The following is an 18233-nucleotide window of genomic DNA, read 5'->3' on the forward strand; positions in this document are numbered from 1 at the left end:
TAAAAATAGAAAGAAATTATATGGACAGCTAAAAATATATATAGAAAAAATTAGCCGGGCATGGTGGCGCATGCCTGTAGTCCCAGCCACTCGGGAGGCTGAGACAGGAGGATCGCTTGAGCTCAGGAGTTTGAGGTTGCTGTGAGCTAGGCTGACGCCACGGCACTCTAGCCTGGGCAACAGAGTGAGACTCTGTCTCAAAAAAAAAAAAAATTAAAAAAAAAAAAAAAAGAATTGATTAGATGTGTTTTATATAAATATACTACTATATGGGTATATTTTAGTTTGCTTATCATTTGTTTCCCCCTTTTTTTTTGCTATTTAAACAATATAGCAATAAATGTTCTTGTTAAATGCTTTCACAAACTCAACATTACTCCTTTGGATAAATTCCTAGCAGTAGGATGTTGTCAAAGAATACATACCTTTTTTAAGTTTCTGCTTTTCTGAGACATACCAATTTACAACACCCTCCCCCAACTCAGAATGAGAACTTGTTTTGAACATAAAGAGGAATATATATTAAGTATTAATAGAATATGTATTAATGGAATACTGGCAAAGTATGAAACAAATAGATCACAGAAAATCCAATCTTAAAGACAATTTTCTTCACTTACCAAAATTCACATGAAAGAAAATTTGGTTCTCTTACAAAATTCAATGTATTAATAATATTATATAGATAACTAAAATCTGTTAGTAAAATCATTTTAATGGTACTGACCAAATATCTTTCAAGATTAGTATACAATAGATTTTATCATTTTAAATGTTTAAAATTAAACATTATGTTTCATTAAAAAAAATTATAAAATGTACCCAGTAAACAAAATGTAACTTTTATAACTTTGCTTTGAAAGTAGCATCTTTCTAAATCAAAGTTGGATCACATTCAGAAAAGATGTTATCCTGTTTCTTTTATAAATACACTAGAAATTCACATTTATTTTATTTTTATTTGCTTTGCTAGTTCTTGTTTTAGATAGAAATTTCCATTTAAAAAGCTGCATTTTATCTTCACTACACCTTATGTGAATGTAGACAATATTTCCATGTCGATCCACATTGATTTTTCCAGGAATACAAGGAATTCTTCTTTCTGTTTCTTTTGTTAAAAGTTTCTTACACAAACAACATCTATAACAAAAAAGAAGACACAAAAAAATCCAAGAAGAAAATTTTAAATGTAGTAAATTAAAGAATATAGCTGTATTATAAAGTATACCAAAGCAAAAACACAGTACTGTACCTATACAGTGTTGCTGCATTACTCCGAGAATCTGGATTCAAGTACTCAGGATCAAACAGTCTCTCAATCTTCTTACAAAAAAGTTTACTATTAACAACAAATGACCAATATTAATTTTCTGTATTTACTTTACTAAAATTTCTTTATAGTTTTATTCTATAGTAATAAAAATAAACAGACCTATCTGTGCATGTATAAAATAAGATTAGTAAAACCTCAGAGAGGCTCTCTTTGGAAGTTCATAATTTTTTTTTTGAGACAGAGTCTCATTCTGTGGCCCCAGCTAGAATGCAGTGGCCTCATCATAGTTCACTGCAACCTCACATTCCTGGGCTCAAGTGATTCTCCGGCCTCAGCCTCCTGAGTAGCTGGGACTATAGGCATATGCCACCATGCCTGGCTAAGTTTTCTATTTTTTGTATAGACGGGGTCTTGCTTTTGCTCAGGCTGGTCTCAAATTCTTGGCAATCCTCCTGCCTCAGCCTCCCAAAGTGCAAGGATTACAGGCATGAGCTACCACACCCAGCCTTACAATACATTTTTCATGTTCTAAGTAAATAAACCTACAAATGAGAACTGCTTGATCAAGAATCTATTTTCACAAGAAAAATAAGATTGATGGATATCTACCTTTCTTTCAATCCTTTGGTACTGTAATATTCAAGATGAAAGATTTTGAGAATTTAATAATCCAGGACCACCAATAACTGGGTATATGATCTTTAGCAACTTAACCTTTCTGAACCTTGTTTTCTCATCTATAAAATGTGGTTGATAATTTCAACCTCATAAGGTTTTATGAAAATTAAATGATGCTTCAATTTTTAAATTTTTAATTTTATTTATTTATCTTTTGAGACAGGGTCTCGGTCTATCACCCAGATTGGAGTGCAGTGGCACAATCACCGTTCACTACAGTGATCATAGCTCACTGCAGCCTCAAACTCCTAGGCTCCAGTGATTCTCCCACTTCAGCCTCCCAAGTAGCTAGGATTACAGGCACACATCAATGAAACCTAGCTAATTTTTAAAAAAATTTTTTGGTACAGACAGGGTCTTGCTATGTTGCCCAGGCTGGTCTCAAACTCCTGGCCTCCAGTGATCCTTCCTTCTCAGACTCCCAAAGTGCTGGGATTACAGGCAAGAGCCACTATGTCCAGCCTATAAACGATGTTTTTAAAGGGTGCCAGACATAATATTAAGCATTCAATAAATGCTTAATAATATTCAAGCATTAATAATCATTTAATAAATGCTCAATAATATTAAGCATTCAATAATATACTTTATTATGCATAATATAATTGAACTTAAAGTCTTCTAAGTGTGCCTTTAATTCCAAATGTATGTCCTGTCTCCATTTTTCCTTGTGTAATGTCTGTTGCTATTAAAAGCCAAATCTGGATTTAGGATTCCATTCCTATTTTCAATTATTTAGCTCTTAGATAATTCCTCTCTGTCTCATCCCCCTTAAGAACTAAATTCTTAGATAATTCACTGCATTATCAATTTCTTCCTCTCTAATGCATCAACCTGCTCAGCATATAAACATAATCTAGTATCTCTCTTCTTTAAAAAAATCCTCTCTAGAGCCTACCTATCCCTGATAGCTACTGCTAACTTTTTAAGTAATAATTCAGAGTAAAACATGTGGAAAAAAGTTTTCTAAATTCAGCGGGTAGCATTTCTGTCTCCATCATACTCTACATGATAGCAGCATTCCACATATTTGGTCACTTAAATCATTTCCTCCTTTTGAAACCTTCTTTCCTTTTGCCTTCCCTTCTACTTCACTGGCTCCTCATTCTCAGGATCCTCAATGGCTACTTCTCTGCTGAACCTCTAAATATTAGGTAGCCTTTATCAATACTATCTTGCTAACAATTAGAAAATAAAATAAATAGCATTTACAACAGCACCAAAGTTTAAATACCTAAGAATAAACTTAAAAAGGAAAAATGTCTCTACACCAAAACTATAAGACATTGCTGAAATGAATTAAGGAAGGCTCAAATAAATGGAGGGTTATACCATATTCATGGACTGAAAGACTCAATATTATTAAGATGCTCAATCTTCCTAAATTGATCTACAGGTTCCATATTAACCCCAAATTCCAGCAGGTTTGTGTGTGTGTGAGAAAGAGAAAATGGACAAGTTGATTATAAAATTTATATGGAAATGCAAAGGACCTAAAATAGCTAAGAAAGCAATCTTGAAGAAGGGCAAAAATTGAGAATTTAGATTACTAGATACCAAAAATTATTACAAGGGAACTGTAATTAAGACAATGTGCTACCGACACAAGGATAGACAAATCAACAAAACAAAACAGACCACTCAGAAACAGACCTCACATAGAGTATCTTGATTTATAGTAAAGCTGCTATTGCAATTCAGTGGGGAAAGGATGGTCTTTTCAATATAGGGTGCTGTGTCAACTACATATCTATTTGAAAAAACAAATGAACCTTAATCCCTATCTCATAACACACACAAAAAAATTAATTCAAGATGAATAATAGAAAAAATATAGGAGGATGTCTTTGCCACTTTTAGGTAGGCAAAGATTTCTCGAACAGGACACACACAAAACCCCACTAAAACCTCATCCAGTTCCATGGTTTCAAACCTCATCAACTCTTAAGTTGCTATTTTAAGCCCTGATCTCTGACCTAAAAATGAAACTAATAATCCAACTATTTACCTGCCATCCCACCTGGATGTCTAAGAAGTATATTAAATAAGCTTAACACGACCCAAATCCATTTCTTGATTTCCCTCACCCCAGTTCTTCCTCTCCCAATCCTTCCTTTCTCCATTAATGGTACTACTATACACTTAGTTGCTCAAGCTGAAAACCTAATAATTATCCTGGAATCCTCTCTCTCTTCCTACATCATTCTATTCACAAATCTATCAAATCTTTCTAACAACACATCCTGAATCCATCTATTTCTTTCCAGTTCCTCTGCTTCTACTGTAGTTCAAACCCTTTCATTTCTCAACAGACTACTACACTAGCCTCCTAAGAGGTCTCCTTGCTTCTTATATCCTTCAAGTATATTCTCCACACAGCAACCAGAACGAGCTCTTGAAAACAAATCAGGTTATGTCACTCCCCTGCTTCCATTCACACCTAGAATAAAGTATATCCTCCTTGCTATTACCTAAACAGCCCCTAAATGATATAACTACTGCTGACCTTCTCTCATACTACTCTTCCCCTTTATACCAAGGCCAATTTTTTTTTTTTCTTTAGAGATGGGGTCTCACTATGTTGCCCAGAGTAGAGTACAGTACCTATTGACAGGCACAATGATCGCTCACTATAGCCTCCAATTCCTGGTCTCAAGTAATCTTCTTGCCTCAGTTTCCTGAGTAGTGTCTTAATAATTTTTAACATAATTCACTATCACTATATGCTCATATGTTCATTATACAAAATAACTAATTACTATTAATAATTTTTATCTTGAGCCATTAGCTCTGCATAAATTTTACTTCACTTAAAATAAAAATATATCTCTAAGTATATTCTAAGAGTAAAATATTTCACTAACATTAAATAGAAATATATTTCTTTTAATAGGAACATTAAATTTAAAATTCAATTTTAAAAATTACCTTCTAAATTTATCTTTTTTGTCCTTTAAATCATCAACTTCATTGTGTGTGAACAGATCAGCTATACGTGTAAGAAGATTTGCATTAATACAGTTCATGTTGCATGGGGTAGCTACTATGGCATTCATATTTTTGTGGCAATACTGAATACATTGTTCAACCTAAAAAAACACAGAACAGAAAATGAATGTTGAAAACAGTAGTGTGAAGGATAATGTCATAGCAATAGCTTTCAAAGATAAAATACATTAAAAGCCTAATCCATGTTTTGCTAGGCACTAGCTGGGTTTTGCCTATTTGAGTTAATCTACACTATTCCAAAGTGGTCCTGAAGATCAAATCTGCAATGACATATATACATACCTAAAAAAAAAATTATTTTCAACTTTCTTTAGAACGTTTAAAACAATAATACATTTTTTATGGTTGTGGCAAGTATAAATCTTAGCCTATAAAGTCAAGCGTACAGGATATGTAACTTTCGATAATTAAACTTAGTTACAATTTTAAGGTTCTTCTTCTCTGGGTGGCAGAAACAAAATTTCAGTTAATTCAGGGTTTTCTTAGTTGTGTTGTGTTTGCTCTTTTTCTTCCTCTCTCTCCAACCTGAGGTACATTTATCTACTTTAAAAGTAAAGACAGGCTAATCACGTATTTCTCAAAATATTTTGCTTAGGGCAAAAACATTATCCTTTAGGGCTTAGATTTCAAAATTCAAAGTTGTAAAAATTTCAAAACTCAAAGACTCTTTTAGTCTCCGCTTTTTTTCTGTAACCCTTTCCTGAAACAATTAATACCAGCTGGCTAAATGGGGAGGGGCTAAGGATCAGAAAGAAACAGGGAACTAGTCAGACCCCAAACAATTAAATAAACAAATTTCACATCTGTTAACATAGCAAAGGAATTGTCTGGCCTGTGTAATACAGTTTCACCAGGCATTATAAAGCAAATATTTATTTAAATATGAACCACAAAATATCAATCACAAAACATATGAAATCATTTTAATGATAAAGAAATTTATCAAATAAAAAAAGAAAAATAAAAATAAATATATTTAATGTTAGAACTTGAAATCTGTATGTATATATTGTGCTTTTATGTTTCCTCAGCTGCTCTTAAGCAACAGACATGAACTTCTGTGATACATACACAAAATTATATTGTTTAATTGTTGGATATTCATTCTTCATTCACTGAACATAAGTGAAAGACACAAATAAGCACGACATGCTTAAAGAAATTACTTAAATAACAAAAACAAGTATTAATATATTCTAATTAATTTTAATTTAATTTGGTTGTAGGGTAAAATCCCCTTTGGGATAAAGTTAATTTTGTTTAGTTTCATCTCATATAACAGTGAGCTACTCCTTGAGGATTAATTGCTTGCTTTATCGGCATACCATACAAATGATATATAGTAGGCTTAACCCCTTTCCAACAGAACAAAGTACTTCCAAACAAGAAGTTTATTCTAATGAAATCACACTCTTGAATTAGCAACTATTTTAGCAAGATGTCTTAGAATTTTCTAGATACTTGAAGGGGAAAAAAGCATAAGTGAACAAAGAACTTTAGTTTCTTTTTATTAATACTTACTAATGAATCCATTTTCAAAAACTCTGACGAAATAAGAATTGAAATGACATTTCCTGGCTCTAAAAAAGAAAACAACAAAAAAATTAGGTTTTCTTTCTGATTTGCACCTCAATATCCATATCCTGTGAACAGGCTCCTTCTCACCTTAAAAGAAGATGTTACTTTAGCAGAAAAATTTAATACAGCCTTATTATATCATATGGGTTAGATATACAAAAGAAAGAAAATTCCATTTTAAAAGAAAATGCACACAGTAAATTTTCCCTGGAGTTAGATTCATACAAGTAAAAAGACTCCAGCTAAAAATATGACATATGGAAACTTCTCCTTCACTAAACCAGAAAAAAAGATAATCAAAATTGAGACTATAATGCATCACATACAAAAGTCATAGTGAGAAAATTCTGAAAATGATTGATGAGAACACTTGTTATTAATGAAGTTATTTCAAAAGGAATTCAATGCTTATTATGAACAAATATTTAATTTAAAGATTCTGAAAGATAATAAAAAATTTACTACTGTAGAAGTTATTTCCTAAGGGCATACTGAGTGAGCTTTCAGGCATACAGATAGAAAAAGGGAGATGCCGCCTGACACTATAGTTTCAGTAAACCTGTCATCTCCCATGACGTATATACATATTTTTTTGAGACAGAGTCTCACTCTGTTGCCCCGGCTAGAGTGCCATGGCATCAGCCTAGCTCACAGAAACCTCAAACTCCGGGGCTCAAGCAATTCTACTGCCTCAGCCTCCCGAGTAGCTGGGACTACAGGCATGCACCACCATGCCCGGCTAATTGTTCTATATATATTTTTAGCTGTCCACATAATTTGTTTCTATTTTTAGTAGAGACGGGATCTCGCTCTTGCTCGGGCTGTTCTCCAACTCCTGAGCTCAAACAATCCGCCCGCCTTGGCCTCCCAGAGTGCTAGGATTACAGGCGTGAGCCACCACGCCCGGCCCCCTTAGGTATATTTGAGACAAACAAAAAAATTGTTATTTTGTACCATTACAGTACTAAGACAATTCTTCTAAATAAAGGACTAAGCAGACAATGGTTAGAGTAAGTAATCCCAATCTTTCTTTAAATAATAAGCCTAGATTAAAGGGTCTCAAATAGAAATGGTGAAGGGAGGAAGATGCTGGTGAAAAAGCTCCTCATGAAATGGTAATATACCCAAGCACAGTTAAGAACCAGTGGGTGGATTATTAGAGATTTAATTAAGCATTTTGGTAGTTTCCTGATTAGAATAAAGATTGCTTTTGTAAAAGCTTACATTTGTAGCCAATGACTTAAGGGCAAAGATACCAGAAAGACTAGTTTTGCTCCATTTCTTTTATCTTTACTATACACATAAATATACTGGATCAAACAATACTTTTTTCCTTGCTATATATTTTTATTTTTATTTCACACACACATTTCATAGGTAGGTAGTCTGGAATCTCTGGACTCCAACTGGCTGAAAATTTTGATTTAGCAATCTTGTAATTTTTATTTAAGGACCACTGAAAACCTTTCCTATTAATTTGGTGACTAGAATACAGTTAAGTTATAAACTTCTTTAGAAAACTTTTACAGTCAATGTAGATTTATTTACTCTGAATAAGAGTTTAGAAATATTTTCATACTGCTATAAATAGCAGTTTTGGTACACAGTCAGACTTTATTAAATCACAAGTGTGATTTTCTATACAAGTCTATGCCCACTGAAAATTTACTTGGTAATCTAGATTAATTCTACGAGTAATACTAATAGTATGCTATCATTCCGAACACTAGTGCTTAAACTTTCAGTCTCAGGACCGCTTTATAATCTTAAAAGCTGAGAATCTTAAAGAGCTTTTGTTTATGTGGGTTATATTTATTAGCATTTACCATGTTAGAAATTAAAATAGAGAAATTAAAAATATATTTATTAATTCATTTAAAAAATAATAAAAGATTTATTGCATGTTAACATATTTTTATTAAAAATAACTATATTTTCCAAAATAAAAAAAATTAGCAGGAAAAGTAGTACTGTTTGACATTTTTTGCAAATCTCTTCAATGTCTGACTTAATAGAAGACAACTGGATTCTCCTATCTATTCAATCTGTGGGTAGCAGCATTCTTTGATGTTACACAAAATTTGACAAATGGTAGTTTCTTTTCTTTTCTTTTCTTTTTTGAAACAGGGTCTCACCCAGTCTGGAGTGCAGTGGTGCGATCATAGCTGACTAATCTCAAATTCCTGGGCTCCAGTGATCCTCTGTCTCAGCTTCCCAAAGCACTGGGTTTACAGGGCTGAGCTACTGCATCCAACCCAAATGGGAGTTTCTTGAAATTTAGTTGCAATGGAATCTGAAACTGTATCAGTGAACTTTTCATACTCTGTTAACATCAAAATCCACTGATTTATCTCGTACTTTGAATGGATCTTTAACTCATGCACGATTTTTAAAAACATAATGTATTGGTTGTTCGGAAAACACTGTGGCTCACTGAGTTATGTAGATCTTCCAAATGTTGAAACATTTTATTTCATTGTACAATATATTTAAAAATTACATTTGTCAATATAACCACCAATCTCATCAGAAATCTTTAAGTATTGAGACGTTGTCAAGCACATGAAAGCAGGTAAGTTTTCCGAAACTGTAATTCTCACTTGAAAGCTTGAATTTTATCACTGATAACAAATACTTTGTTTCCTTTAAGTGACCAGCTCATTTTCAAGAAAATGTCTGCCAATATCTAAGTCCGAATAACCATAATTTCTCTGTCAGTCATTCTCTCAAGTAAAAATAGTTTTTTCTATTTTTAAAAAAGCAGCTAGTTTACCTCATGACTCAATCACACAATTGCTTTTCCTTAAGAAAACCATCATATGTTGGTGTGCAGAAGTGTACTTCCCAGTTCATCAGAGTATCAAAAAGATATACATTCAAGGGTCAAGATTTAATAAGATTAGTAACTTTTACTGCTTCATCAAAGACATTCTTAAGTGAAAATGGATTTTTTTCTTCTTTTTTTCCTTTTTAACTATGTAACTAAGTACTACTAGTACAGTTTGGTGCCCCTGTCTACACGTGGGCTAAAGCTCTAATGGTTTTACCCACCATTGCTTTTGCATTATCTGAGCAAATGTTAACACAGTGAGAAAGAAATATAACATCTTTGTTTATTATGCAAATTGTTTCAACCTTGTCAACCCTCTAAAAGGGTCTCCAGTACCCCAGTGGTTCATATACCATACGTTGAGAACTGCTGACCTAGAGACCTGTCCATTTGTCATAAATTTACTATTATATAATTTACTAAAAAAGATGAGGTATCAGTTTTCTAAAAGGTATTACTAATATGAGCATAAATACTAACATCCAAAACATTTTCCACATTTACTTTCGGCCTGAAGAAACTACCAGGTGACACACAAATTTCACTACAAAATAAGCAATAGATTATTTTTTTACCTAAAGTGGGCATCTCACAATCTTTATTCTCCTTAGTGTTCCTTTTAACATATTTTATCAACCAGTTGAAAATGTGAACGTCACAATGAACTGAAATGTCCACCTCTTCCCAGCGCTGGGCATCCATAGATAAATATTCAGCAAAGTACTTCATTTCTGATATCAAAAGATCTCGTGGGCAAATAAAATCTTCTTTCAAGTTTTTTGCTTCATCACATACATGGATCACCATGTTTGGCCTTCATAAAAAATGTTACACAAAAATGAAATTATTAGAGTTTTAGAGAGGAGCCAAGAATACTGACATTTAGTGGAGGTAAGAGAACAAGATGTTTTTGAAGATTTTGACCACACTTCAGTTTTATGGGGTTTTGACATTCAGAATTTTTCAAGTAAATGTCTTGCTAAGCTGCTCGTATCTTAGATAATGACTAATTTTAGTAAGCTACTGGCTTAATAAAACAAAAATATTGTTCCTAAAGGACTAATAATTTACATGCTTTAAAATTTATTTTTCAATAATACCAATTCAACAAAGAAAGATTAAATAAGACATTCTAATTTTTATGAGGAACGTAAAACAGTACTTTTACATGGTTATAGTATGAGAGGAAGATAAAAATCCTAAAATTTTAATATTTAAAAAAACCCAGCTAAAATTATTCATTAAAGAGTGAAATGAAAAATTAGCATGGCTTACTTAGCTATTTTTAACAGCAAGAAAGTTTGCTTTTAGGCATTTATTAATTATAAAATAAATGTAGTTAAAAGGATTCTTAGGACTATAATGTGCTTATTTACATATTTAAAAATAATTTAAGAATAAGTTTAGATGATACATCAGAAAGTTTGCTTCAAAAATTATATTTCCCTTGAATTCACTTTCTTTGGAAATTATATCACCTCAAAAAGAAACATCAGTATGATCCATATCTACCTTCATGTCATTACAAAAGGAAGGGTATAAATAGAGACACACTATCCTATAATATGAATTTATTTTGTTTAATTCACAAATTTCTAATGCAAAATGATTACATTTGAACTAAAATTGGGCTACCAGAAAAAGGATTATAATCACTGTCTACCAAAGTCAAATGAATTTAAATAACTTTTCACAAATTGTTCTTCCAAACAAATCATGGTCAAAATATAAACAGGTAATAACTAATATAATGAAACGTCAAGTTTCTGTGGTATTTGGACTACAATATGAAATATTAGATAATTTCAGTTAAAAAATTATTTGGAAAATTTTTGTGTCACACAAACAAACCTTTCAGTTAAAATTCTATGTGAGACAAGGCACGGTGGCTCATGCCTGTAATCCTAGCACTCTGGGAAGCTGAGGTGGGAGGATTGCTCGAGGTCAGGAGTTCGAGACCAACCCGAGCAAGAGCGAGACTCCGTCTCTACTGAAAAATAGAAAGAAATTATCTGGACAACTAAAAATATATAGAAAAAATTAGCAAACAACTAAAAATAGAAAAAAATTAGCCAGGCATGGTGGTGCATGCCTGTAGTCCCAGCTACTCGGGAGGCTGAGGCAGTTGGATTGCTTGAGCCCAGGAGTTTGAGGTTGTTGTGAGCTAGGCTGACGCCACGGCACTCTAGCCAGGGCAAAAGAGTGAGACTCCGTCTCCAAGGGAAAAAAAAAAAATCTGTGTGAATAAGACCACTGAACTATATGCTTTAAAAGGGTGAATTTTTTTATTGTGTAAAATACACATAACAAAATTCACCCTTTTAACCACTTTTCAGCTTAGAGTTCAGTAGCATTAAGTACATTCACCATCATCCGCCTCCAGAACTTTTTCAAAAGGGTGAATTTTATGATATATAAATTATATATTAATCAAGCTGTTATTTAAAAATCTATTGAAAGTAAAGGTGCACAAAAGAACTTTCAGGAATGATATTGATTTGGGTGATGGTTATATGGTGTACCCATTTGTCAAAAATCATCTAAGTGAACACTTAAAATATGTACAGTTTATTGTATATAAAACAGACAAACAATACAAAACTATCAAAACTTGCAATACACTGAAAGACACAGCCTAATTTGTAAACCTTTCTATAATGAGTAATTATATTCAAATAGTTCTAAAATATACATCACTTTCTTTAATAAAGTTGGAGAACTAATGGCATAGAGATTTTTCTTTGGGTACTAAAATGTACTTTTTAAAGTTTTATGTTAATAGATATTATTTCTAATATTTACAAATATAAAAATAAAATTTTTAAAATAGGAAAATGTAGTCCAATTTATAAATAATAACATGAGCAAGCCATATGTTTAGGTATAGTCATAGTTCAACACATGAACCAAGCTGACTCCAATTGTTTCAGCAAATGTGTAATGTGAAATTCCTAAATTATGGTAACTGATGCATATAATCACTAATCATATATTTTATAATTTAATGTTGATATTAATATTAAATCTTATCTAGCAAACAACCAGCCTCCTACCCTTCAGATTCTTCAGTCTTTTCTCCACCATTACGAGTAGTACAATTTTCACTTTCTGAAGAACAATTCCTTGTGGAAGCTATACTATGTCTTCCTTAAATACAGAAACAAACACATACAAAAAAAAGGGGGGGAGTTAGCATTTCTAGCTGAGAATGGGTTTTTACTTATTGAATGGTAATACTGTAAATGCATGGTTTCCAAGGCTAAAGATGGTACTTGTAAGGTGGCATTTTCCCTTAATATTTCTAAAGGTATAAGGAAGAAACTGTACAAAAAATATGAATCACAAATTGATAATGTTACAATGAAGATTTCAAAAAATACTGATGCAGTGTGTACAAATGTGGGTCAAATGTTCAAAAGCCAACAGCACAATTTTCTCTTCCCGAAGCGAATTTTTATATCAATACTCTGCTGAGATTAAAATAACTCACTCCACCCTGAGGATTTCTAAAACCAGTTATTATTTCCAATGGAATTGCAGAAAACATCTCTCTTGCTCTGCTACTGTGTCATTTGAGCACTTGCTGACTGTAATAAAGAGTGGCTGTAGGCTTGGCACAAGAGTGCTTGCCTGTATTCCCAACTATGTGGGAAGATTGCTTGAGCCCAGGAGTTCAAGATCAGCCTGAGCACTACAGTGAGACCCCTGTCTCTTTAAAAAAAAAAAAAAAAAAAAAAAAAAAGCAGGTATAAAAAAATTGAGAAACAAGCAAGATGCTCTCAGGAAAAAAATAAAAAAAAATTAGTGAAGCAGAGGTCCCCAACCTTTTTGGTATCAGGGACTGGTTTCATGGAAGACAATTTTTCCACAGACAGGGGTGGTAGGGATGGTTTCAGGATGATTCAAACGCATTACATTTATTGAGCACTTTATTTCTGTTATTATTACATTGTAATATATAATGAAATAATTATACAACTCACCATAATGCAAAATCTAATGCTGCCACTGATCTGACAGGAGGTGGAGCTCAGTTGGTGATGTGAGCAATGAGGAGTGCCTGTAAATACAGATGAAGCTTTGCTCACTTACCCACTGCTCACCTCCTGCTGTGTGGCCTGGTTCTCAACTGGCCACAGACCGGTACCAGTCCATGGCCTGGGGGTTGGGAACCATAGAAGTAAAGGGTATAGTGCTGGCTGGGCAAGGTGGTTCATGACTGTAATCCTAGCACTCTGGGAAGCTGAGGAGGGAGGATCGCTTGAGGTTAGGAGTTCTAGACCAGCCTGAGCAAGAGCAAGACCTCCTCTCTACTAAAAATAGAAAATTTAGCTGGGCATGGTGGTGCGTGCCTATTGTCCCAGCTACCCTGGAGGCTGAGGCAGGAGAATCACTTGAGCCCAGGAATTTGAAGTTGCAGTGAGCTATGATGAGGCTACTGTACTCTAGCTGGGGCAACAGAGCGACACTCTGTCTCAAAAACAAAAAAACAAAAAAGGTATAATGCAAATCCCTTTAAAGTAAAGTAATATTCATAATAAATAATAAATATGAAATAACTAGGCCAATAAATAAGAGTAGAAAATTTTGATTTTTTTGGTGATAGTGTTTGACCTATATATTACCACTTAAAAATTTTTAAATATAGCCAAGATAAATATAATTTTTAAAATTCAGGAAGATACAAACACTAATAGATTTTTCTTTTAATATTTATACTAACCTTTAAACAAAGAAAGAAAAGTTGATTGGAATACATAATATTTTGTAGAATCATCATAAGGACAAGTGCTGTACTTTTAAGTCTTACCTGTTTTGGAAACTGCATCCTGACCAACAGGAGTCTCCTGAAATTCTCCCTGTGTGTCAAGAAGTGATGATTTGATATATGTGGCTAAAGTTTCAACAGGACTCTCTCCAGCAGCCATTAGGGGATTATACTGGTTGTCAACAGGTGAGCTTCCACTGCTCTTCAGTTCATCAAACCTTTTTGCACACTGTCATGATATAAAATGAAAGAAACAGAGGTTTGGAGGCTGGGCGCAATGGCTCACACCTGTAATCCTACTATTCTGGGAGGCCGAGGTGGAAGGATTGCTGGAGCTCAGCAGTTCCAGACAGGCCTGAGTAAGAGAGACACCCTCTCTTTACTAAAAATAGAAAAATTAGCTGGGCATCATGACATGCGCCTGTAGTCCCTGCTACCTGGGAGGCTGAGGCAGGAGAACTGCATGAGCTCAGGGGTTTGAGGTTGCAGTGAGCTATGAGAATGCCACTGCATTCTAGCCCAGGCGACAGAGTGAGACTGTCTCAAATAAAAAAAAAAAAAGAAAAAAAAAGAGGTTTGGGAATGTTTTAAATAAAAAGATGAGAAGATATTTTCTTGCCTTCTATTTGAAGGTACTTCTCTATAATTATTTTTTGTCAGTTAATATTAATCTGTTGAATAACACCTAAAAAATCTGTACATGTTTCACTACACAAAAGAATCTGGCTTATTTTTTTCTCTTTTTAAATTCAGGGTAGAATTTTATATTAACATGCTTTAACTCAAAAAAATATTTGTTTATGCTCTTGTACAAAGATGAAAACTGCTTTCATCAACCATATATTCCTTTGCTCTGCATCTATTAACACCTGATACTTTAAATAATTTAGTTAAAAACTTGGCTTTTATTTTTATATTAACTGACATCCTACCAGGAATAAGACCAAACCATGACCCCTTCAGTGGAAAGCAAACCAAAGCATATCTAATTGGTGACACTAGATTTTCTTTATTAAAATAATGAAGACTTGGTCACGTGGTACCATGGCTCACACCTGTAATCCCAGCACTTTGGGAGGCTGAGGCAGTAGTATTGCTTGAGGCCAGGAGTTCAAGACCAGCCTGGGCAACACAGCGAGACCCTGTCTCTATAAAAAAATATAAAAATTAGCTGGGTGTGGTATTATGTGCCTGTAGTCCCAGCTACTCAGGAGGCTGAGGTGGGAGGACTGTTTAAGCCCAGGAATTTGAGGTTGCGATGATGATCGCATGACTGTACTCCATCCTGGGTGACAAAGCGAGACGTTGTCTCTTAAAAAAAAAAAAAAAATACTTTTGAGAGAAAAGTGGCAAAAGAAGGCTCTGAAAGGCAAGTGGCAATGCAAAGGAATGCCACAACACACTATATATATAATATTTGTGTTAAAATTAGCAATTTAATTTTAGCAAAACCACTATTACTCAACATATTAAGTTGGCATTATTAGTTTGAATTGTGTTGGTTTTAGTGTTCATTTCCTTCAAAAAGGTTTCGATATTACTTAAGTTTGAGAAACACAGCATTAGGGATTTAATAACATATCTGATTTATAAAAATTTTATCTACCCATAATTTTACAAGAACACTTATTTTGCTTAAATTAAGATATTATTAGTGACTTTTCAGTTATAAACATATACGATGAGGTCAAATTTAAACATAGCAGGTGGTTGGTGGCTGATGCCTATAATCCTAGCACTCTGAGAGGCCGAGGCGGGTGGATCATTTGAGGTCAGGAGTTCGAGACCAGCCTGAGCAAGAGTGAGACCCCATCTCTACTAAAAATAGAAGGAAATTAGCTGGACAACTAAAAATATATAGAAAAAATTAGCCGGGCAGGGTGGCGCATGCCTGTAGTCCCAGCTACTCCGGAGACTGAGAGGCAGGGGGATCACTTGAGCTCAGGAGTTGGAGGTTGCTGTGAGCTAGGCTGACACCACGGCACTCTAGCCCAGGCAACAGAGTGAGACTCTGTCTCAAAAAAAATAAATAAATAAATAAAAACATAAAATAAACATAGCAGGTGGGTTAACACATTAACTGTCATGTGAGTTGTATTTAATTCATGCTAGGTTTGAGCCTGGGGCCTTGTGAAACATATATAACTCAAATTTCTCTCTACCTTGGGAGCCACATGGTGCACAAGTAACTCACGCTGCCATGCTATAACATACATGTTACATGACGGGTGGCCCCCTGGGCAAAACCCTGTAGTTAGTTCATGAAAATCTTACTTGTTGATGTCCTTATTGTTACAATTAATATTGACAATTTAATTCTAAAAATGTGGATTAAATGACTGGAAGTCAATAAATTTCATTTTTCTATTTGTTTACCTTTAAATTACACTTAAGTCTGACAACACAAGAAAAATGTTTTACCCTTATGAACTATTTCTCAAGTTTAGATTACTTTTTACATTACTAATTTTTGTTTTTATATTATATTTTTACTGAAAAAAAAAACACAGAAAACAATAAAAAATAAATTTTTCATTAAATTAGAAAGGACTGTTTTGCTTTCAAAGTTTTTATTCTATTTTTGTAATAAAATACCATGGCCCCAAGGAAAAAATTTTTTTTTACAGTGTGGCAGTCAATGTGTTAAAATATAATTAATATAACTTGCATCTAGTCAAATAATACAGATATGTCCATGCAGTATTAATACATGCATATGAATATGTAAACCTCAAATAGTTTTTTTCCTTAGTTGTTGTTTCTTTAAATTGATCAACTTTTCTGATTTTTTTTCAGGAGATATTTGGGGGACTGTTATTTACCTCTTTGGGTGTTAATCCTGGCACGAGCCTTGCTACTGTTTCCCAGTTGATGGTCTGAGGGATTCCAATTAATGGATAAAGGATCATGTCCAACACCATTTGGTTATTATTGTTCATGAAATTGTTGTTTTCTGAATATCCACGACTCATCTTTTGGAACCAGAAACAGGAAACACAAACAACTTTATTTAAATCTGAAATCCAAATGTTCTCAGAACATTATAGATCAGTTATAATTCATTCCTAAGAATTATCTGCTATATATAAAGGAAAAATAAAACTGATCTAAAATAAACAAACAACATATAGTCCAAATCTCTTCAAATATAAAAGCATTTGAATATTATGGGTTGATGAATTTATAAAAAAGATGGACAGATGGATAAATATATGATAAAAACATAATAAAATATTAATGGTAGAATTTAGGTGGTAGACATATAGGTGTTCATTATAAAACTCTTTTTGACTCTGTTGTAAGTTCAAAAATTGTCATAATAAAACATTGGGAAAAAAGTTGAATATAATTTATCTTCCTAAAAAAATCCTTAAATGTACCTGATTTATACTCTGATTAGCAATTCATAGGATGGTGGAATTAAGCTATAAAACATACCAAACATAGCTGATTAAGAAGATTCTATTCCTAAGAAAGATTCCATTTTTCTGTGAATGAATGTCCATGTTATAAACAATGAAGGCTGAGCATACTGAATTTTTACTGATATAATAAAATGAAATTTAAAACCAAGTTATTCTGATATTTTAGGCTAAGCATAACAATTATTGTGTCCTGTGATAATTAGTTATAAATGATGGGAAGATTATAGCAACACCTCTAGTGTTATTTCTATATGTTCGAAACAATTCCACTTTGGAAAGTTCTTCTCTTCTTCCTTGTATTTAGAAGTAATGTGACAACTAGCCTGATAAGGTTTACTACTTACACATACATACATACATACACACACACACACACACACACACACACACTCCTGCAGAGTGGAGGCTTCCCAAGCTTTTTCACCTGGCTCCCCACCCATCTCTCCTCTCATCACAACTTCGAGTTCAATCCAGGAGACCTTGAATAACAATATCCAGTGCCCTTCATCTTAGTCAAGGGTGTGCAAGACTTTCAGACCATAGGATTACCAAGAAAAAAGGCTCCAGATGGCTTTCCAAACTGAATGTGGTTCAACAAACATTTAGTGAGCCCTAACTATGTGCCATACATTAGGGATACAAAAATCCCTATTATGACCTGTCCTCAAGTAG

General features: G+C 33.5%; 1 protein-coding gene across 2 annotated transcripts in view; it reads right to left on the minus strand.

Annotated features, from left to right (window-relative positions):
• The window catches only part of SANBR (SANT and BTB domain regulator of CSR), a 49996-nt gene extending 32888 nt beyond the window's left edge, over positions 1 to 17108 (minus strand). For both annotated transcript variants that reach the window (XM_069494684.1, XM_069494683.1), the window contains exons 1-8: positions 16959 to 17108; positions 14179 to 14365; positions 12422 to 12515; positions 9944 to 10182; positions 6482 to 6540; positions 4880 to 5040; positions 1253 to 1339; positions 1030 to 1140 (exon numbers count right to left, since the gene is read on the minus strand). In XM_069494684.1, the coding sequence (XP_069350785.1) occupies positions 1030 to 1140; positions 1253 to 1339; positions 4880 to 5040; positions 6482 to 6540; positions 9944 to 10182; positions 12422 to 12515; positions 14179 to 14365; positions 16959 to 17108 (1088 nt within the window). The remainder of the gene's footprint in view (positions 1 to 1029; positions 1141 to 1252; positions 1340 to 4879; positions 5041 to 6481; positions 6541 to 9943; positions 10183 to 12421; positions 12516 to 14178; positions 14366 to 16958) is intronic.
• Positions 17109 to 18233: the final 1125 nt, after the last annotated feature.

The sequence above is a fragment of the Eulemur rufifrons genome, chromosome 19, assembly GCF_041146395.1.
Source record: "Eulemur rufifrons isolate Redbay chromosome 19, OSU_ERuf_1, whole genome shotgun sequence".
Taxonomy (NCBI): Eukaryota; Metazoa; Chordata; class Mammalia; order Primates; family Lemuridae; genus Eulemur; species Eulemur rufifrons.